General features: G+C 45.1%; 1 protein-coding gene across 1 annotated transcript in view; it reads right to left on the reverse strand.

The window, feature by feature from the left end:
- Window positions 1-20,608, reverse strand: part of hmcn1 (hemicentin 1) — a gene marked incomplete at both ends in the record, with an annotated part of 177,189 nt that extends 156,581 nt beyond the window's left edge. The window contains 19 exon segments of the mRNA XM_084459084.1: window positions 4,121-4,196; window positions 4,259-4,268; window positions 5,360-5,437; window positions 5,639-5,692; window positions 6,423-6,500; window positions 8,020-8,059; window positions 10,086-10,135; window positions 10,549-10,632; window positions 10,847-11,092; window positions 11,237-11,272; window positions 12,583-12,786; window positions 16,858-16,871; window positions 16,996-17,009; window positions 17,134-17,147; window positions 18,532-18,720; window positions 18,988-19,105; window positions 19,652-19,925; window positions 20,064-20,335; window positions 20,549-20,608. Of these exon segments, the coding sequence (XP_084315210.1) occupies window positions 4,121-4,196; window positions 4,259-4,268; window positions 5,360-5,437; window positions 5,639-5,692; window positions 6,423-6,500; window positions 8,020-8,059; window positions 10,086-10,135; window positions 10,549-10,632; window positions 10,847-11,092; window positions 11,237-11,272; window positions 12,583-12,786; window positions 16,858-16,871; window positions 16,996-17,009; window positions 17,134-17,147; window positions 18,532-18,720; window positions 18,988-19,105; window positions 19,652-19,925; window positions 20,064-20,335; window positions 20,549-20,608 (1,911 nt within the window).
- Between the last annotated feature and the right edge of the window lie 1,980 nt (window positions 20,609-22,588).

Raw genomic sequence — 22,588 nt, forward strand, 5'->3', positions numbered from 1 at the left:
GGACAGAGAGGAGGCCTGGGCCAGGTTTCCCAGAAGTTTCTTTCGTTAAGAGGCTCTTTAGCCCATTCAGTTGACCAATCAGAGAGCTTGCCCAGACCAGTTGACCAATCAGAACGCTCTAAATGAATGGCCCAAGAGCTTCTTAACGAAAGACGCTTTTGGGAAACGCAGAGGTCAGTCCAGAAGGAACTGAAGAAGCTAGAGAGAGAGGGTGGAGGGTAAACCGGAACTAAACAGCACCAAGGAAGTGTGGGAGTGGAGGGGGTGAAAAGAATCACTGGGCTGGGTGCTTCAGGACCAGCTGTGGGGGGAGTCAAGAACGAGCCAATGAACTTAACCGGTTCTTTAACAGGTTTGACACAGGCCCACCCCCAGTGAGTACTACACTTTACACTTCATATTTCTATACTGTAAAATGTTTTCATGCTCTCTTTGTTTCACTTATTTTCTCTCTTGCACGCACACACACAGGCACTCTCTCTCTCTCTCTCTCTCTCTCACACACACACACACACACAATCTACTCAGTGCAGTACCCAAGTGAGGACAATCTGGAAACGAGCCGTCTTGCTAATATTGTACCAGCACATGTCCTGTAACATTCATCTGCTCCTGTACATGGAAAACTCATTCAATAAAGTTAAAGGGGCACGCCAAGATTGGTTGGTTATCTGATCATAAAGCTGACACGACACATTCTCATTGATTAAAAAGGTATTTATTAAACAAGCTGGTAATACTAGAAAACACTGTAAAAAAAGCTACATTCCAATAATATTCATAAAATGTACTGATACATTATTTGGATAGTAAACAGTATACATCAGGAATAGATGTACTTCATCATACAGTAAGAAACATGTTAAAATCACAAATGCCATAGCAATACTATACAAAGAATAAAAAAGTAATCTGCTTCAAATGCTTAAAAGTAACCCTCTGGGATAAATACACTTCTTTAATTGAATTGAATTGAACTGAATTGAACTAAACTGAATTTAAATGAACTTAATTGAACTGCAGTGTACAAATTATACTGAGGCTTTTGGAGATCTAGTCTGACTCACCAGATGTAGTTTTTGGGGCTAAGCTGTGTGATTAGTTTATTACTGCCCAATCAGTGGCAGCGGAATCTGTTCCTTGCCCAATCAGATCCAATCCAGACTACATGAAACAACAACCTAGCAACCGCTCCGCCCAAGACGATTGTGATTGGTTTAAAGAAATAGAGTGGTAATGAGTCCAGCCAGACTTTTCTCCAGCGCTAGCACAGCTTAAACAAAGTGTGGAGAATTTCTTCTGCCATTAATTTTACAGTTTTTCAAGGTACTCTAATACAGTTTTTCAAGGTTCTCTAATACAGTTTTTCAAGGTTCTCTAATACAGTTTTTCAAGGTACTCTAATACAGTTTTTCAAGGTACTACTGTACTTTGTGAGCTCACTCTACCGGTAGGTAGCCTGCAGGATTCACAGAACAGGATCCAGTGATTGGACGAAAAGATGTACATGTAACAAATGTAAATACCCATAACATTCTAAAAATACAAAAAGATAAATCTCTCAATATGCATCATACAGCATAGGCCAATGGTAATTTACATAATATTTACACAAGTGTGTCATTTTGAATCTTACAACATCAGTGGTAAATTGTAGCATCATATGATAAAATGAGTAATCAATTGGCAACAGGAAGGCATTTCTGCAGTACTTAAACTAAACGTTCGCAATAAATGATTTCATAACGTGAGTGTGTGACGTCTTGCGCTCTCTGAACTCCTCCACGGCTTCTCGGCACGCAGAGTGATCTCCTTCACCCCACAGAGAACCAGAGAACCAGAGAACCAGCGCATCTCCGTCACACCACAGAGAACCAGAGAACCAGAGAACCAGAGAACCAGCGCATCTCCGTCACACCACAGAGAACCAGAGAACCAGAGAACCAGCGCATCTCCGTCACACCACAGAGAACCAGAGAACCAGAGAACCAGCGCATCTCCTTCACACCACAGAGAACCAGAGAACCAGCGCATCTCCGTCACACCACAGAGAACCAGAGAACCAGAGAACCAGCGCATCTCCTTCACACCACAGAGAACCAGAGAACCAGCGCATCTCCTTCACACCACAGAGAACCAGAGAACCAGAGAACCAGAGAACCAGCGCATCTCCTTCACACCACAGAGAACCAGCGCATCTCCTTCACACCACAGAGAACCAGAGAACCAGAGAACCAGCGCATCTCCTTCACACCACAGAGAACCAGAGAACCAGCGCATCTCCTTCACACCACAGAGAACCAGAGAACCAGCGCATCTCCGTCACACCACAGAGAACCAGAGAACCAGAGAACCAGCGCATCTCCTTCACACCACAGAGAACCAGAGAACCAGAGAACCAGCGCATCGTCCTCCGGCCAGAAGACAACCCTCAGTTTGTAATGTTATTATTTGTCTCCCTGATAATCCCTAACGGAGCTGCTGCCTCCGCGACCCGACCCTGGATAAGCGGATGAAGATGATGATGATGATGATGATGATAATCCCTAACGTTTCACCCTGAGACCCCCTCCACTAATTTTCCTCTTTGGTTTCAGGGGAGATGTAGCTCCGCCCCCCCCTAATTCACACCCCGCTGAACTGAACTGAACCGAGTTGAATTGAACTGAATTGAATGAATTCCACACTCCACATAGGCTACTGGTACACATAATGCAAAGCAGCTGCGTTAACATTTGGTCCCTTTCACACAGGTACTAGCTATTATTAACACTGAATGTGTGTGTGAGTACCCGTGTGTGTGTGTGTGTGTGTGTGTCTTCTTCTTCTTTGTGTGGGTTTGATTTGACATCTTCTCTCCCCCAGGCTCGGGGCCGAGGGGCTATCCTTTTACCACCCCGAGCCTGGGGGAGGGGGTCAGCCGGGCTATATATCCGGGCACACCTCCAGGAGCCATGTCACCGTTTCGTCATCCACAACCGTCAAGCCACGCATTCCATACATTCCAACAATCACTGGTCGAGTAGACCAGTGTGTGTGTGTGTGTGTGTGTGTGTGTGTGTGTGTGTGTGTGTGACTCGCTCATCGGTCTGCTTCTCAGTCATGTCCAGGTGGTCCCACCACAGGTGCCTCTCCTCCATCCTTCTAGGACCTGAAAAACAAACCAGTCACACATCATGTACATTATGAGCAATAAACCAATGTATTCATGATTATATGTATGTATAATATACAGAGACATTCACCATGGTACAAAGAAAACTAAGATTGACCTCTCAGCATTGGTTCAGTTCAGTACCTGATCTGGGCCCTCGGCCTGGCCTCACTTCAGAGTGACTGGATCAGGTTCTGCCAGGGCGGACGAGCCTGGAGGAAATACCGGACCACATGGATAGATTACAGTTACTACATCAGTATTATGATGTCATTAACATCTACTATACATCAGTAATATGATGGAATTAAGATATATGAAACATGACGACATTAACATGATACTACACATAAGTATAATGATGTAACTAACATATTATGCTATTTCACTTATACAACATGCTACATCAAATTGTGATTGGCCACAAGGCATTTGGAGCCATGCTACACATCAGTACAGTATGTGATGTGATTGAAATACTATTATTAACTGTACAAGATACAAATAAACAAATATTAGGACTAGTCCTGATCTGAGGAAATCTTTCATTGAAAAGACTTAAAGGAGTAACATGGTGATTTTCTCTTTTTCTGGGTTTTTATATGCTATTTGCACCAGAGGTCATTGAAGAAACATGATGAATGTTATGTTTGGACTGATGTATTTTTCTTGATTGACACAAAGTTCAGTAAAGTGAATCTTTGAATCCCCCAATATCAATCATAATAATGATATTCCATATGCAGGATTGTACAGTAGATTGTTAGATGGTATATTACTGTACGCTGCTTTAACATGCTTTAATATTCACTGCGCCGACGAACTGGCTCCTGTGTTCACAGTGATACTCAAGCTGTCCCTGGCCCAGTCCATCGTCCCCACATGCTTCAAGAAGTCCTCCATCATCCCCGTACCCAAGAGGCCAAGACCAGCCTGCCTCAATGACTACCGCCCGCTAGCTCTCACCTCCGTGGTGATGAAGTGCTCTGAGAAGCTGGTCAGGGAACACACCTGCTCCTCACTGCCCAGCACGCTAGACCCCCTATAGTTCGCATACAAACCCAACAGATCCACAGAAGATGCGATCGCTCACACCCTCCACACCCTATCCCACCTAGAAAAGAGCAAGGGGAGCGTGTCGGGTTGTGTGAGACTGCTGTTCATTGACTACAGTTCAGCTTTCAACTCTATAACCCCACCCAGACTCGACACCAAGCTCAGGGTCCGGGGGCAAAACGACGCTCTCTCCAAGTGGATCTTTGACTTCCTGTCACCCTGACCCCAGGTGGTGACGGTAGGAAACCACACCTCATCCCCCCTCACGCTCCTCACAGGAGCCCCCCAGGGCTGTGTGCTGTCCCCACTACTGTACCTCCTGTACACACACGACTGTACAGCCACCTTCGACTCCAACGCCATCGTCAAGTTTGCTGACAACACAGCAGTGATTGGTCTGATCGGTGATCACCGACAATTAATTGGAGGTGAGGCTCCTGACCCAGTATTGTCAGGAAAACAACCTCCACCTGAACGTCAGCAAGACAAAGGAGATGGTGGTGGACTTTGGGGGGACGCAGGAGAGGAACTACACCCCTCTAATCACCAATGGGACCCCTATAGAGAGAGTGGACAGCTTCAAGTACCTTGGCGTCCAGATCACCAGGGACCTGACATGGTCAACACACATAGACACTGTGGTGAGGAAAGCAGGTCAGAGACTGGACCACCTCAGACAACTGAGGAAACTCAGAGCGTCCCACCAGATCTGACGGAGCTTCTACTCATCCACGATCGAGAGCATCCTGACTGGGAATATCGCCGCACGGTACGAGAACAGCAGCTCTCAGGATCACAACGCCCTACAGAGAGTGGTACGGTCAGCCGAACGTACCCGGGGGGGGGGGCACTCCCCCACCTCGAGGACATCTACACCAGAAGATACAAAAACCAAGGCCAACAGGATCCGGAGAGAACCCAGCCACCCAGGAAACAGACTGTTCTCTCTGCTACGATCAGGGAAGAGATACCGCACTCACACGGCGAGCACGGAGAGACTCAGGTAGAGCTTCTTCCCACAAGCCATCTGGCTCCTGGTAGCAGCATTTGACCGTGACTGCTGTACACTGTACATTACATGAGATTAATCAAATAAATCTTGAATGTAATGTGTAAATAAAACTATTGATTAACTGAAGATTAAATCACCTGTCTTCCTCTCTGGTTTGCGGAGGTTTCTGATCTCCATCTGGGAGGAGGTCGCATCACTGGGTCCAGCAACTGTGTCTGAGACACGAAAAGACAAAAACACAAGATCAAGAACACAAGAATTAAATAATATTACGCAATACTGATTCCTCATTAATAATATTAATAGTTATATGGCAGTAATGATATCGATTTCTTGAAGAGATGTAGCAGCAACTATAGAGATTGGAACAACTCTGATTCACGTCAGTGTAGAATGTCCCCTACAGGCCACTGTACCATAGTCACTCTCACGAGAGGCATCATCAAGCATCTGGTAGATGGCGCCACCTCCTGGTCAGTGAGGAGAAATGTTTAGATGTAAAAAAAAAAGAAAAAAAGTTTATGATATATACTGTATATATATATATATATATATATATATATATACACACATTCACATATATATAATATACATAATATATATACATACATACATACATACAGTACTGAAAATGTTATAAGATTCTTAATCTGGACAGTAAGTGTAAAACACCACAAAACATTACTCAGTACAAATAAACTTTATTATTATTATTATTATATATACACAGACACACAGTATATATCCTATCATATATACTGAATGTAGGGGCCATTTATGGATTTGGTATTTCATCCTTTGAGTTTGTATTGTGAAATGATGAAATATAAAATTACTATGAAAGTATGAAATATGACATTGCAAACAAATGATTATTGGTGATCTGATTGACTAGTAATTACATGATTTTACACTTACTGTTATTGTTATTATTTTTATGGTTTGCATCATGAGGTGTACTTCCCCTTTAAGAGGCCTGCTGCCCAAGTGGAATGAATGACCTGAATGAGTGGTTTTGAGTGAGTTGAGTGTTTTTTTCGAAAATAAATGATTGATTCAGTTTATAAAGCGATCGGATGGATCAGAACTCTGTATTTGTGCGCGTAGACTTATTGGCTATCCCGGAGTGGAAGTGGCTATCATAGCGAGTTTGATATTGTTTAAAAATACGAAGCCACTATACTGTATAGATTGAATGACCTGTCTTTCTCTCTGGTTTGCGGAGGTTTCTGATCTCCATCTGGGAGGAGGTCACATCACTGGGTCCAGCAACTGTGTCTGAGACACGAAAAGACAAAAACACAAGATCAAGAACACAAGAATTAAATAATATTACGCAATACTGATTCCTCATTAATAATATTAATAGTTATATGGCAGTAATTATATCGATTTCTTGAAGAGATGTAGCAGCAACTATAGAGATTGGAACAACTCTGATTCACGTCAGTGTAGAATGTCCCCTACAGGCCACTGTACCATAGTCACTCTCACGAGAGGCATCATCAAGCGTCTGGTAGATGGCGCCACCTCCTGGTCAGTGAGGAGAAATGTTTAGATGTAAAAAAAAAAAAAAAGTTCATGATATACTGTATAGGTTATATTTTTATATATTTATAATTTTATGAATCTATAAAAATCTGTATCTGGACAGTGTTTATTTGCTCGTACAAATACTAACATTACAGTCAATACAAATAAACATTATTGATAATAATAATAATAATAATAAATTATGTAATCCTGCAAGAAGCTTGTGAAGCATTTACCCCAGGACTATATAAATGACACAGCAGTGAATTGTATCTTCTAAGGGAGGCCACACAAAAAAACAACTTCTTTTAAAAATAAGAAATTCATATTTTGGTCCATGATTCAATTAATTTAAAAAAAAAAAAAAAAATCCCAGAGTGCCTCAGATTCTCTTCAGAATGCCAACCTGCACCATAAGAGTTACTGTTGTTTTTTATTCTTAACATATTTGTATTAGCTTTTGTATTAATGTTTATTTGTGTTCATTCCAATGTTTTATATGGTGTTTTTACAAGCAAATAAACACTTACTGCCAAGATAATTAGCTTTAAACATTATTTTCTTTGGTGGCAGACTAAGACTTTTGCACAGTAATTTATACAGTATATATATATATATATATATATATATATACACTGTATATATCCTATCATATATACTGTATATATCACAATATGTATACATGTGACAAATAAAATGAATTTTGACTGTAATGTGTAATTAAATTGATTATTGATTATTATTAAACATTATTTTCTTTGGTGGAGGCCTAATACTTTTGCACGGTACTGTATACAGTATATATCCTATCATATATACTGTATATATACACATTTTGAATGTATCTTACTTGTATACTGTATATACATACACATATTAAACAGGTTTATGATGTATACAACACACACACACACATATATATATATATATACAGCAGTTTTCAAACAGTTCTACAGTTATTCAATTCATGAAATATAATATATGTTCTTTATTTTGTATGTATGTATAGGATGGATGTACTGGTTTTCTGCTTCCCCCCTTAAATTAGGAGTAGTCCCCCACACCCTTTCTTTCTGTGAAGCAGTGTTGCCTTTGTGAAAACATAAATAAAGTTGGATTTGATTCAAAATACTTCAGTTTAGCATTGACTTGAGTCTGTCTGGAATAATAAGTGGGTGGGGTTTGCATTTTTAGGAAACAGCCCATTGATTCCATTGTGCCAGACTAAATGATGAGAGAGAATGTGATTGGCTGAAAGACTGACCTTGATCTTGCTGCAGAGGGTCCTGATTGGTGCTCTGGGGCTGGGGGGACCTGGGAGGAGAGAGAGATCTTTTCACACTGAGGTGGCGACCTGATCCATATGGTGATGTTCTATAAACTGTCATTCTTTACACATGTTCCTCTCTTTCACAGCTGTACTGGCCATACTGATGTGTAATCAGTCAGCTCAGCTCTGTTCAGCTCAGTAGTGTGAGAGGAACCTGTCATTCTACAGTCATAGTTGAGAGAGATGAGAAGGATACTCACATGGAGCTTCGGCCAGACCGGGAACCTGGAACACAACATGTTGCTGGTTTTATTTTGATTTAGTCTAATTTGCCTCAAACCAAATTTTTAGTTAAAACCAAAGTTTTAATCTTGAAGTACAGCGTAAGGCCGTATCAAAATGTTGTCAAGTTTGAGAACCACAGAGGATAAAAACTTCAAATTCAGTTAGAAGACCAATATTTGGACCCGCAGAGAACGGTAAATCAACACAGAGAAGAAAGGATTAGCTATTCCAATCCTGAGCATTTGCCCCTCAAAAGTGTTGAAGTGAAGACAGCTGAACTGTTTGGTAAAAACAGCAGCTAGGCTAGAATGAATCACCTGTCTTTCTCTTGGGCTGGCCGAGGTTTAGGGGGGAAGTCACATCGTCTGAGAAATGTAAAGACAAAAACACAAGATCAAGAATAGAAGAATGTAACGATATGCAATGCTGATACCTCATAAATAATATTGATAGTTAGATATGGATAGTTAGGAAATAATGATATTGTCTTCTTAAAGACATGTAGCATCAACTAGGCAAGAGAGATTAGAACTCTGTGTTTCACATCTGTGTCAATTGTCCGCTACAGGCCACTATACCGTAGTCATCTTCACCAGAGGCATCATCAATTGTCTGGTAGATGGCTCCACCTCCTGGTCAGTGAGGAGAGAGATATGTTGAGATAAAGGGAATCATTAAGCCCATTTCGGGCCTGCGCTGCTATCTGGCCAGATGGTAACACAGTCCCGAAAGGGGCTAGGAATCATTCTTCATTCCGTTCAAACACTGAAATACAACCTGGCCAATTTTAGTTTTCAGAAACTCACAGCCTACAGTTGAGGCATCAAGACATTTTTGAGTCCTATGATTTTTTCCAATTTTTCCTGTATACCATCTTGGAGACAAGCAAGTAAGACAGCCTCGAAGCCACTTGAATCACTTTACAAACAAGCCCTTTAATTTAATACTTTCTCCTGTGAATCAAAAGAGTGGATCTTTGGTAACCAGTCATGTCTGCATTCATCTGATTGATACTGTGGCTATTGTATTGTAATGCTGATGATCTCTCATGCTGCTACTGTAGATAGATAGCTTTTTTTTTCTTGTGTGTGTGTGTGTGTGTGTTGGGGGGGGGGGGGGTGGGTGTGTATCTGGCAGTATGCTCCTTTTGTGGGAATAGAGGGAGACTGGAGTGGTCAGGATGGTGAGAGAGGGGAAGGTTTTAGGATTGGGAATGTTATTGTGACTGTAATAGGATTTTATTGTATTCTGTACTGTTAAATTGCATTGTAATATATTTTATGTATGCTTACCTGCCCAGGGACTGCAAATGGAAATTAGCTAATTAGCTATACTCTGGTGCAATGCATCTTCTCTCATTAATTGAAATAAATGTTTTTTTTATTTTATTTTTTTGTACTTGGTCTCTGGCTATAATCTAAATAAACTAAGCAAATGGTTGAAGTGGTTTTCTGATCCCTCTGGAAGATGAGTCACAGGCTCAGTCTGTTTTCCCTCCCCCTTCTTTCTGTGAAGCGCTTTGTGTTGCCTTTGTGTGTGAAACGTGCTGTATGAATAAAGTTTGATATGATTTGAGTCAAAATACTTTGTGATTTTAGTGTTTACCTGAGTCTTCCTGGAGTGAAAGGTTTTACATATTTGGAACCAACATTGATTCCATTGTGCCAGAAATCAAGCACAAAAAAAGAAAGTACAGTATTCCAAATTGTATTCCACATTGTTTTGGTATTGTGTGCATAGTATGGAGAGAGAATGTGATTGGCTGAAAGACTGACCTTGATCTTGCTGCAGAGGGTCCTGATTGGTGCTCTGGGGCTGGGGGGACCTGGGAGGAGAGAGAGATCTTTTCACACTGAGGTGGCGACCTGATCCATATGGTGATGTTCTATAAACTGTCATTCTTTACACATGTTCCTCTCTTTCACAGCTGTAGTGACCATGCTGATGTGTAAACAGTCAGCTCAGCTCTGTTCAGCTCAGTAGTGTGAGAGGAACCTGTCATTCTACAGTCATAGTTGAGAGAGATGAGAAGGATACTCACATGGAGCTTCGGCCAGACCGGGAACCTGGAACACAACATGTTGCCGGTTTTATTGTTATTAAATAGTCGTTATGTAGTCTAATTTGCCTCAAACCAAATGATTTCAAACGATCTTGAAATCAGTAGAACGCCGTGTGTGTAATCATCTAGATACTGGACCAGTGATGGGAGGCAGACAGCTTCACTAATGATCTCACCTTTGACCTTTCGGTAGCCTAGTAACAGCAGTATGATGATGACCAGTAGAGCCCCAGTCACAACCAGTCTAGCCACCAGTGATACTGGGAAAGAGACACCTGGAGAGACTACAGAAAACCACACTGTCGTTGAAGAGACATACAGAACACCACACTGTCGCTAGGAAGACATGACGAACACCAAGCTGTTATTAGAGAGACATACTGTACAGAACACACTGTTAATCGGAGAGACCTACAGAATATGCATTCAGTAGTGTTTGTAAGTGTAATGTTAGTTCAGAAAACGTTGACTCACCTCTCACTGTCACCCAGCTCTCTGGGGACTCTCCAGAGTCGGAGTATTTACACTTGTAGAGGCCTTGGTCTGACTGGGATACCGCAGGGATGCTCATCTCTCCTGAGGTCTCGCTCCGGATCAGCTCACCATCTTTGTAGAAGTCCACGTTGGGGTTTGAGGGGGGTGTTCTGTGTTTGCAGCGAAGAGTCAGAGAGTCTCCCTCGGTGACAGGATGGACAGGGCTCTCCAGGATCACAGGGCCGGCTGGAAAACAGGATCACATGACTATACAGTGACCTATCAGTTGATTTACTGAGGTCATGATAACACACACTGTACTTTCAAAGTTATTCTCAATCAAACAAAGTCAGTAATGAACAATAAGTGAATAAGGTAGCGTGAACTCACCATGCACTGTGATGTTGACAGCATTACTGAACTCTCCTGAGAGAGATTCACACCAGAACACACCACTGTTCTGTGCTTTTAAAGAGCTGATGGTGCAGGTGGATCCTTTTATTGATCCCTGGCTAGATGGACATCCTGGCTCCTGTCTGTCTGAGAACATCTTCAGTTTCCATCCGGGAGAGTTCCCCTTCAACTCACAGCTCAGAGAGAGAGACTCAGAGATCAAGTGCTGAGACCAGTTGCGGCTCACACTGAGAGAAACCGAAGACTGACGATCTGATGGATGGAGAGAGAGAGAGAGAGAGAGAGAGAGAGAGAGAGAGAGTTTGTTGGATTTGTAAGTTGTTGCTTTGGCAGTGTAAATAAAGCTTAAGTGAATTGAAAGGAAGATGGACAGAGAGACAAAGACAGGGAGAGAAAAAGAAAGGCAGGCGTTCAAACTGGGGTCGAAAACCACAAACACACCTCCAGACCAGAGAAACCGTGGTTCGCTGAAATCAGTGTGATAGACTGTGTCTCCTCTCCCACCTCTACACACATATCTTCCTATGAGAGCAGGACCAGCAGAGGTGAGAGGGTAGGAGTTCCCTGTCGTCCCGTCGCTGTCAGAGAGGAGCACTAGAGAGTAGGACTTATTAGAGTAGGTTAGTAGTAGTCCATCTGTGTAGGGAACCGCTCTGTAGAAGGAGAACCTCCAGCCTGTAGACGAGTCTTCAACCTCACAGCTCAGAGTCACTGAGTCTCCAGGATTCAGCCACGAGGGAGAGACACTCAGGACAGGCCGGGGACGAGCTGTAAGACATCACAGGCTCTAAACATTTAGAACACATAACATCAATGAGAGACTGGCAAAACCTGTTGTCTGTTGTTGTTACGTACAACAGGCCTATTTCCTGTGCAGAAGAATCTGTCTCATTATTAAACCATGACAAAATATTCAGAAATAGTAGTGAAAATACCAACATGCACACTCTCACACTGTTGTGGTGCTGGGAGTAAATCCCCTTCAAAGTTTCAAATGAAGAGTAACGTACTCCCGCGCACACTTTTTCTCTGCTTTTTAATCAGTCAACGTTTCGGTTACTACCTTCATCAGGACAGATGAAGGTAGGAAAAAATCTGTCCTGATGAAACCGAAACGTTGACTGATTAAAAAGCAGAGAAAAAGTGTGTGCGGGAGTACGTTACTCTTCATTTTAAAATATTCAGGAATATGAAATACTTCTGCATGTTGGACACATTTAACATACTAGAAAAAACGAATAAGAAAAGAAGTGACTTACGTTTAACACTCAGTTTGAGAACAGTGCTCCACTCAGAATCCTGCTTATTTATTCTGTGTTTACCTCTACACACGTAGTCACCACTGTGAGACTCAAGAGCTTTGCTGATCCTGTATTCCTGACCTCCCCTGCTTGGCCGTGTGGGGCGAGTTGTTGACCATTCATACTCACATTCTTTGTCCACTGTCCCCTGTATGAGGGTGACGCTCTCTCCTGAGAAGGTCTGGTCCCAGTTGGGCTGCTGGGTCACAACGGCATAGGGTCTCGCTGTTCAAGCAAACACAGCATGAGGAAACACAGTTACATCCTAATGATAACACAACAAGATGATCTTTGTTAAGACATAACATTTTCATGAAATGTATATGACTGTAAAAACACTATGTGTTTGTCTGTCTGCTGCTGGCCAGGCTGCAGGGTCAACAGAGCATCTTGTTTCCCTGGACACAACCACAAGCAACACTCTGTTAGCGTGCTAGACTCACGGTCTGTTTGGACCAGGGTTATAATAGTTTTGCTTTTTTCATTAGTTTTTATTTTTATATCGTTTTAACTTTTTGTGTTCAATTTCAGTTTAGTTTTAATTAGTTTTTAAAGCAGATTTGCTAGTTTAGTTTATTTTTTATTTTTTGATAATGCTTAGTTTTAGTTTAGTATTTATTAGTTTCAGTATTAGTTTTAGTTTGTTTTTTTCTGCGCTAGCCTCGTGAGACCATCCTGATCTTGTAAACTCATGTTGTTTCACACTGTGCAAAACAAACCAGCTGGCGAACGTCAGATTAACTCTGCGCAGGGGCACAGCTAAAGAAATAATGGAGGATAGATTTCATATCCACCCAAAATACTAGGCTTATGTATGGAATGAAAAAGACTAAAACTAAGGACATTTTCTCTACAATTTTAGTTTATTTTAGTTAGTTTTGTAAACACACAATACAGTTTTATTTAGTTATCGTTTTTTTGTAAAGCCTAGTTTTTATTTTTATTTCAGTTAACTAAAATGTTTTTCACACCTAGTTTTCGTTTTTTAGTTAGTTTTCGTTAACTATAATAACCTTGGTTTGGACTCACCAGTAACATTGATGTGGATGGGGCTGCTGTACTGGGTGTAGTAGACTGGGTCTCCTCTCCCCCCTCTACACCAGAACTGACCCCCCTCTGACTCAGTGGCAGGAGTGAAAGTGAAGGTTGAATCATAAGACGTGGCCCTGTTTTTGTTGTTTCTGTACCAGTTAAACCGAGTCCACACAGAGGAATCTCCCACAACGCAGGTCAGAGTCACTTCCTCTCCTGTATAGATGTCTGTCTTGTCTGAGCGAAGCGTGGCCATTGGCTTATGATCTGTGTCATGTGAGAGAGAATAAAGGTTAACTCATTTCTTGAATTTGAAACTGGGTGACATTTTCCTGTTTGTAACTAAATGTTAGTTGATACATCTGGATGAGGCCCTTATCAAGAAGACTTGTGGAACACTAAAATGATACTGATTTCATTTGGAAACAAAGAATACAGTACTGTATATATACTTTATTTGGTACTATGTAACACTATCAAACACGCAAAACCAATTGAATTGTCGCTCACCTTTTACAGAGACAGAGATGATGCTGCTTGGCTGTGATGTCAGAGGTCGGGACCCTCTCTTCCCTGTACAATGGTACGGTCCGCTATCAGAAGGTCCAGCTGTAAGGATGGTGAGAGAGGCTCCAGACTGGCGCACTGGTATCTCTATGTTGTCTTTGAACCACCTGTAGGTCCAGTCTGAGCCAGACTCTACTGAACAGCTCAGAGTGACGCTCTCTCCAGGGTAGACAGGGTTTGGTGTCACAGTCAGGGCAGCTTTAGGCAGAGCTGTGGAAAACAGAGATGAATCAAACTAAAATAACCAGACATTTACATAGAATTCAGTTTGTCAGTGACATGGAGACTAAATCAAATTCCTGTTTCATGATGATTGACATTTGTTTTGTGATGAACAGATATAAAGGAATGTAGAGGAGGAAAGTCATGTGTTGGGAGCAGGGTTGCAAAATGCTGTGATTATTCAAATTGGAAAATTTCCATGGGAATTAACGGGAATTCATGGGAATTAATGGGAATAAACTGGGAATTTGGGGGTTATTTACACCTTCTGTATTTACCTTGTCATATACAGACATCAATTTAAACATTTGGTTTTGTCATAACAGACATGCAGGTAAACATTTCTAATATACATTTTAAATATTACATTTTTGACTTAATCTATTTGTGAGTTTGTGATCTTAGTGTGCAGGATGCTAGGAATTAGCTGTGCACGTGATGGAGGAATGCACAGTGCAGAGTCAGAATTCAACTGAATTTGCATTAAATCAGATCAGGTTGTTTTAACCAAGATCATGCTGCAAGATTTCAAATGGCATTTTATGTTTTTTTCCCCAACTAGACTACATTTAAGTTCCCTGTTCTAGGGGTCCATGGTGGTCTAGTTCCCTGTTCTAGGGGTCCGTGGTGGTCTAGTTCCCTGTTCTAGGGGTCCGTGTTGGTCTAGTTTCCTGTTCTAGGGGTCCATGGTGGTCTAGTTCCCTGTTCTAGGGGTCCATGGTGGTCTAGTTCCCTGTTCTAGGGGTCCGTGGTGGTCTAGTTCCCTGTTCTAGGGGTCCGTGGTGGTCTAGTTCCCTGTTCTAGGGGTCAGTGGTGGTCTAGTTCCCTGTTCTAGGGGTCCATGGTGGTCTAGTTCCCTGTTCTAGGGGTCCGTGTTGGTCTAGTTCCCTGTTCTAGGGGTCCGTGGTGGTCTAGTTCCCTGTTCTAGGGGTCCGTGGTGGTCTAGTTCCCTGTTCTAGGGGTCCGTGGTGGTCTAGTTCCCTGTTCTAGGGGTCCGTGGTGGTCTAGTTCCCTGTTCTAGGGGTCTGTGGTGGTCTAGTTCCCTGTTCTAGGGATCCATGGTGGTCTAGTTCCCTGTTCTAGGGGTCCGTGGTGGTCTAGTTCCCTGTTCTAGGGGTGCGTGGTGGTCTAGTTCCCTGTTCTAGGGGTCCGTGGTGGTCTAGTTCCCTGTTCTAGGGGTCCGTGTTGGTCTAGTTCCCTGTTCTAGGGGTCCGTGGTGGTCTAGTTCCCTGTTCTAGGGGTCCGTGGTGGTCTAGTTCCCTGTTCTAGGGGTCCGTGGTGGTCTAGTTCCCTGTTCTAGGGGTCTGTGTTGGTCTAGTTCCCTGTTCTAGGGGTCCGTGGTGGTCTAGTTCCCTGTTCTAGGGGTCCATGGTGGTCTAGTTTCCTGTTCTAGGGGTCCGTGGTGGTCTAGTTCCCTGTTCTAGGGGTCCATGGTGGTCTAGTTTCCTGTTCTAGGGGTCCATGGTGGTCTAGTTCCCTGTTCTAGGGGTCCGTGGTGGTCTAGTTCCCTGTTCTAGGGGTCCGTGGTGGTCTAGTTCCCTGTTCTAGGGGTCCGTGGTGGTCTAGTTCCCTGTTCTAGGGGTCCGTGGTGGTCTAATGCATCGTGTTCCGGGGCAGCTGCCCACTGGGGACCGGTGGTCTCACCAGATCCGAGTACGGCTGGATCCCCGAGGGTGGTCAGTTTAGTCTCGGCTCGAGGGGTCGTCACACAACAGCAACCCTGTCTGGTGTGAGAACTACGGTCGCGAGCTGAGAGAGTCAAGGAGTCTCTCCCCTTCGTACTGCTGACCGGCCGGCCTGTGTGACCAATCCTCAACAGTTAGTAGAGGGAAACTGGACACTAGGTCAGGGTTAATTGGATACCAAATTGGGTGAAAATGCTAAAATCCTAAAATAAATAAAAAGTTGTTGAAAAAAAACTAGTATAGGCTTAAAAAAAAAAGAAAAAAAAAGTAAACATTTCCAAAATTCCCAAGCTTAACTTCCCATGGTAAATTTCTGGATAGTTTCTGGAAATTTACTGGAAAATTTCCGCCCTTTTGCAACCCTGATTAGGAGCAATTAGAGTGAGAGATTAGAGTTATAGATTTGATCTAGTGAGGGAGCATCTAGTCGGTACTGTGCAGTTTATCAACCATTACCTTGAGCGCGTCCAGAGTAGAGCAGAGCACTCAGCACTACATCCAAGACAGAGAGAAGCATCTCATTAGGACAAAACCCAACAGACAACATGTTGATATGACTCTCTGTTGTGTGTTATCATTGACCAATGAATGAATACATGAATACATGACAGTTATTCAATCAGATGATTGACACCAATCTGAAGTACCAGAGATTTTACAGTACGTTGACAAACGCACATCACACTAATCACAGTTACACAGGGTCTGAGGACTACAAACGCACACCCCACTAATCACAGTTACACAGGGTCTGAGGACTACAAACGCACACCCCACTAATCACAGTTACACAGGGTCTGAGGACTACAAACGCACACCACACTAATCACAGTTACACAGGGTCTGAGGACTACAAACGCACATCACACTAATCACAGTTACACAGGGTCTGAGGACTACAAACGCACACCACACTAATCACAGTTACACAGGGTCTGAGGACTACAAACGCACATCACACTAATCACAGTTACACAGGGTCTGAGGACTACAAACGCACACCACACTAATCACAGTTACACAGGGTCTGAGGACTACAAACGCACACCACACTAATCACAGTTACACAGGGTCTGAGGACTACAAACGCACACCACACTAATCACAGTTACACAGGGTCTGAGGACTACAAACAACAAAAACCTCTACAAACTACAAAAACCTCTATTGAACTAGTCTATGCAATTGAATATATTTTAAAAATTCCACAACACATCAACGATAGCAGGCCTGTCTGAGTTCTGCTGACTCACTGACCACAAATGAAACTAGCATGTTCAGCTCCACCCACCTCTGACCGACCCAAACCCAGTGTGAAGACATACAGTCTGCATTCAAATTCACTCACTGGCTTGCCTGTGCACTCTCTCTCTCTCTCTCTCTCTCTCTCTCCCTCTCTCGCCCTCTCTCTCTCTCTCTATCTATCTCCCTCTCTCGCCCTCTCTCTCTCTCTCTCTCTCTATCTATCTCCCTCTCTCGCCCTCTCTCTCTCTCTCTCTCTCTATCTATCTCCCTCTCTCGCCCTCTCTCTCTCTCTCTCTCTCATACACCACAAAGTGTCTGGATAGATCACTGCTAATCTGCCCATCATGCTATGCAAGGCAAACTATTAATCATGAAATTCATAACTCCCTTACCCCTCACTTGTACAGTAGGTGTTACGCTGGAAGCAGACAGTAAGTTGGGTCTTTGCCTCCCTCTAGTGGTGTGATCAGGGGAGTCGTAACAGGGGGAGAAGTTAGGATGATTCCAAGGGCCCTGCACCAACAGGGCCCCCATAAACTATTATTATTATTATTATAAGGTCTAGGATTGGAGGGCCCAATATTATATTCTTTCATAGGACCCAAAATGTCTAGCAGTGCCCCTGGGTGTGATACCAGGTAACATTAAAGCAAGTATCCTAGCAAATTTAGCTTGGTTCAGAAGCATGGAAGGCCATTGTTCAAACAACATTCTTATACAAAGGAACATCCGCAGTCATGTATACAGTATAACAACCAAACTAGACTTCATATTCTGAGTTGGGACACCAAACATTCCAAGACAGCAAGATAGTTATGAATACCAACTAGGAGTCGCAATAAATATTGAAATTCATTACTTCCTACAGTATCCCTGTCACAACGGGCTTGAAAAAGTGCAATTGCGGACAACGGTGTGGAGCAAAAATCAGAGGGCTTTAATAACAAAAATCAGAAGTCAAAATAACAATCCAGCTCAAAGAGCAAAGAGAAACAAAAACTTCACCAGTACAACTCCCGGCAGCATAATTCAAGATCCAGCACAGAATATCAGATCACTGGGGTTTAAATAGGCCACACACCCAAACTGACACAGGTGTGGTAAATCACAGGTAATGATCAGTCAATTGTCCGAGACCGGAGGCCTCGGCGCCCTCTGTTGGCTCCTGTGGGTATGGCCGGCACTCCAGTCCTGACAGTACCCCCCCCTCTACGGCCACCTCCAGGTGGCCCCGGCAGGCGTGGATTCTCCCGGTGGAAGTCACGGATGAGGGTCGGGCACAGCACCCAGCGAGAGGGAACCCAGGATCGCTCCTCCGGGCCGTAGCCCTCCCAATCAACCAGATATTGAAGACCGCGACCCACCCGGCGAGAATCCAGCAGCCGACGAACCGTGTACACAGGGCCACCTGCAACAATACGAGGAGGAGGAGGGAGTGGGACGGGGCGAGATAAGGGAGAGCTTGAGAAAGGCTTCAACAGGGACACATGAAAAACAGGATTCACCCGAAGAGACCTAGGCAAGCGCAGTTTATATGCCACGGGATTGACCCTCCCTACCACCACGAACGGCCCAATGAACCGGGGTGTGAACTTGGTCTTCGTGCGCAGGGGTAGATTCCTGGTGGAAAGCCACACCTTCTGCCCAGGATGAAACGTGGGCGTGGGTCGCCTACGACGGTTGGCCTGGGAGCGGTGGCGGTCAGACGTGCGGATAAGAGCAGAGCGGGCCTTGTCCCATGCCCGACGGCATCTGGCCATTGACGCATCAGCTGACGGCACCGCTGACTCAGCCTGCTGACAGGGAAAAAATGGGGGAACGTACCCCAACTGGGCTTCAAATGGTGACATACCAGTGGACGAGCATCTCAATTGGTTGTGGGTTATCTCCGCCCACACCAGCCTCTGGCTCCAGGACTCTGGGTTGGAGGAGACCATGCAACGCAGGTAGGTCTCCAGCTCTTGATTTACCCGCTCAGTCTGGCCATTGCTTTGCGGGTGATGACCTGAGGACAGACTAACTGCAGTCTCAAACAGGGACCAAAAAGCTTTCCAGTACTTGGACGCGAACTGTGGACCTCTGTCCGATACTATGTCACTGGGTACACCATGATACCTGACCACTTCACGGACTACTAGGTCCGCAGTCTCCTTTGCCGAGGGCAGCTTGGGCAGTGGAACAAAATGTGCTGCTTTAGAAAAACGGTCCACAATGACAAAAATAACAGTGTTACCTGCCGATGGCGGTAGGCCAGTAATGAAGTCCATAGAGATGTGTGACCATGGTCTATGTGGCACTGGTAGTGGAAGCAAATGTCCAGCAGGAGCCTGATTACTCGCCTTCTGAGCAGCACAGATGGTACAGGCGTGGACGTACTCCTCCACATCAGCCCTCAGGCGTGGCCACCAGAAGCGACGGCTGATGAGCTCGGCTGTCCGGGCAGTTCCGGGATGACCTGCCACAGGTGAGTCATGGCCCCACCGCAGGACGTCAGGACGGACCTCGAGAGGAACATACAGGCAGTTGGGGGGGCCCCCTCCCGGACCGGGCTCCACCTGTTGGGCCCGCTGGACTGTCTCCTCCAAGGCAAGAATGACCTGGCCCACAATGCACCTGGGGGGTATGATGCTCTCAGGCAAAGAGTCAGTGACATCCGTGTCAAATTGACGTGATAATGCATCAGCTTTCACGTTCTTGCTTCCTGGTCGGAAAGTCACAATGAAATTGAAACGGGAAAAGAACAGGGCCCACCTGGCTTGTCTTGGATTCAGGCGCCGAGCCTCCCGGAGGTATTGGAGGTTCTTGTGGTCGGTGATGACTTGGAACGGATGGTACGCGCCCTCCAGCCAATGTCTCCATTCCTCCAAGGCCTGTTTGATGGCTAGTAGTTCTCGGTCTCCAGCGTCGTAGTTCCTCTCCGTGGGGCTGAGTTTACGAGAAAAGAAAGCACATGGATGAGTCTTCTTGTCGGCCTCAGCTCTTTGGGAGAGGACAGCTCCTACCCCAGTGTTGGAGGCATCCACCTCAACGACAAAGGGGAGGGTAGGATCTGGGTGAGCGAGAATGGGAGCTGTGGTGAATCGGGCCTTGAGGTCCTCAAACGCCCTCTGGGTCTCAGAAGTCCATTTCACTCTGGCAGGGGCTCCACGGGTCAATGCAGTGAGGGGTGCTGCAACAGAACTGAAGTTTCTGATAAAACGTCTGAAAAAGTTAGAAAACCCCAGGAAACTCTGTACCTGTCTCAATGTCGACGGGACCGGCCAGTTGACCACGGCCTGAACCCGCCCAGTGTCCATCGCGACTCCAGCAGGAGAGATCACCAGTCCCAGATAAGTAGTTCTAGGCACATGGAACTCACACTTCTCCTGCTTTACAAACAGCTGATGGTCAAGCAGCTTCTGGAGGACCAGCCGGACCTGTTTCTGGTGTTCTTCAAGAGACTTGGAAAAAATTAACACATCATCCAGATAGACAAACACAAACCGATTGATGTACTCCCTCAAGACATCATTTACTAGTGCTTGGAACACTGCTGGGGCATTGGACAAACCGAAAGGCATGACTGAATATTCGTAGTGTCCACTAGGGGTGCTAAAAGCAGTCTTCCATTCATCACCCTTTCTGATTCGGACTAGATGATAGGCATTGCGTAAATCCAGTCGGGTGAAAATAGTGGAACCACGGAGCAGATCATAGGCAGTGGACATTAGTGGCAAGGGGTACTTGTTCTTAATAGTTATTTTGTTCAATGCTCGATAGTCGATACATGGGCGCAAGCCCCCGTCCTTCTTAGGTACAAAAAAGAATCCTGCAGACATAGGAGAGGTGGAAGGTGTAATCAAACCGTTCTTTACTGACACGTTGATGTAGTCCTCCATGGCCTTGGTCTCAGGAACTGACAATGGGTATAGCCGGCCTCTGGGCGGCGTGGCTCCTGATAACAACTCAATAGCACAGTCATAAGGTCTATGTGGTGGTAACGCGGCAGCTTGTGACTTACTGAAGACCTCAGCCAAGTCATGATACACAGAGGGAACCTGACTGAGGTCACAATCTGGATCAGCATTGAGAGGAAACTTAACCTTGTGTGGGGGGCTACTATACACAGAGCTGACCTGAGTGGGAGATAAATGTCCTGACCGGTTACATTCGGGACTCCACATCCTGATTCTCCCAGTGTCCCAATCGATCTGTGGGTTGTGCCTCCGTAACCAGGGATAGCCTAGGATTACGCTTTCCTGCTGGGACTCAATCAAAGAGAACTGGACCTGCTCGTTATGGTCACCAATGCACATATACAGGGGGCCTGTGATGTAGTCCACTCTACCCGACCCTAGGGGTCTACCATCAAGAGCTTGAATGTTCATGGGGTTAGGGCTTACCTGGATAGGCAGGAGAAGGCGTTTGGCCAGGCTAATGTCCATCAGGTTACCCTCGGCACCGGAGTCAACCAAGGCAGAGACCCGCGCTTTACCGGGTTGTACAGAAGTCCACGTTAGCAGTACATCCAACTGAAGGCGTCTTGTGGTTGAGGGGAACTGTGCTGCGGCGCTCACAAGGTGGTCCCCTGCCCCTCGTGAGCCAGGGCGTTTCCCTGTAGCTTAGTGCATCGATCCCGGAAATGGCCTGCGGCCCCGCAGTACAGGCAGAGCTTCTCCCGGCGCCGCCGTTCCTTCTCTGTGGGGTTTAGGCGATAGCGGTCCACCTCCATGGGCTCCTCCTGGGCCTGTGCTGAGGAAGGAGATGGCGAAGTGGACACTGTAGCCGGGCGGCCAGGATGGTGCTGTCGGCGCTCCCTTCTCCTCTCCTGGATGCGCTGGTCTAGGCAGATGGCGATGGTGATCAGACCGTCCAGTGTAGGTCCCCACTCACGACTGGCGAGCTCATCCTTCACCGCCTCAGACAGCCCAGAGTAAAACGCTGACATTAGAGCCTCGTCATTCCACTTGCTCTCGGCAGCCAACGTGCGAAACTCGATAGAAAACTCAGACACTGACCGTGACCCCTGTTTGAGGGAATTCAGGCGACGAGAAGCCTCCCGGCCGCTCACCGGATGGTTGAACACCCGGAGTAAAGACGCAGAGAATGTGTCTGCTCGGGCACAGTCTGGTGATTCGGCCTCCCATTGAGCGGTTGCCCATGAGAGCGCTCGCCCAGTCAGTAGTGAGATCATAAAAGCCACCTTCGACTTCTCGGTGGGAAATTGTCCTGGTTGCATTTCAAAAAAGAGAGAACATTGAGTCAAAAACCCTCGACATGAATCTGGGGATCCATCA

The sequence above is a fragment of the Borostomias antarcticus genome (genome assembly GCF_949987555.1).
Source record: "Borostomias antarcticus genome assembly, chromosome: 26".
Taxonomy (NCBI): Eukaryota; Metazoa; Chordata; class Actinopteri; order Stomiiformes; family Stomiidae; genus Borostomias; species Borostomias antarcticus.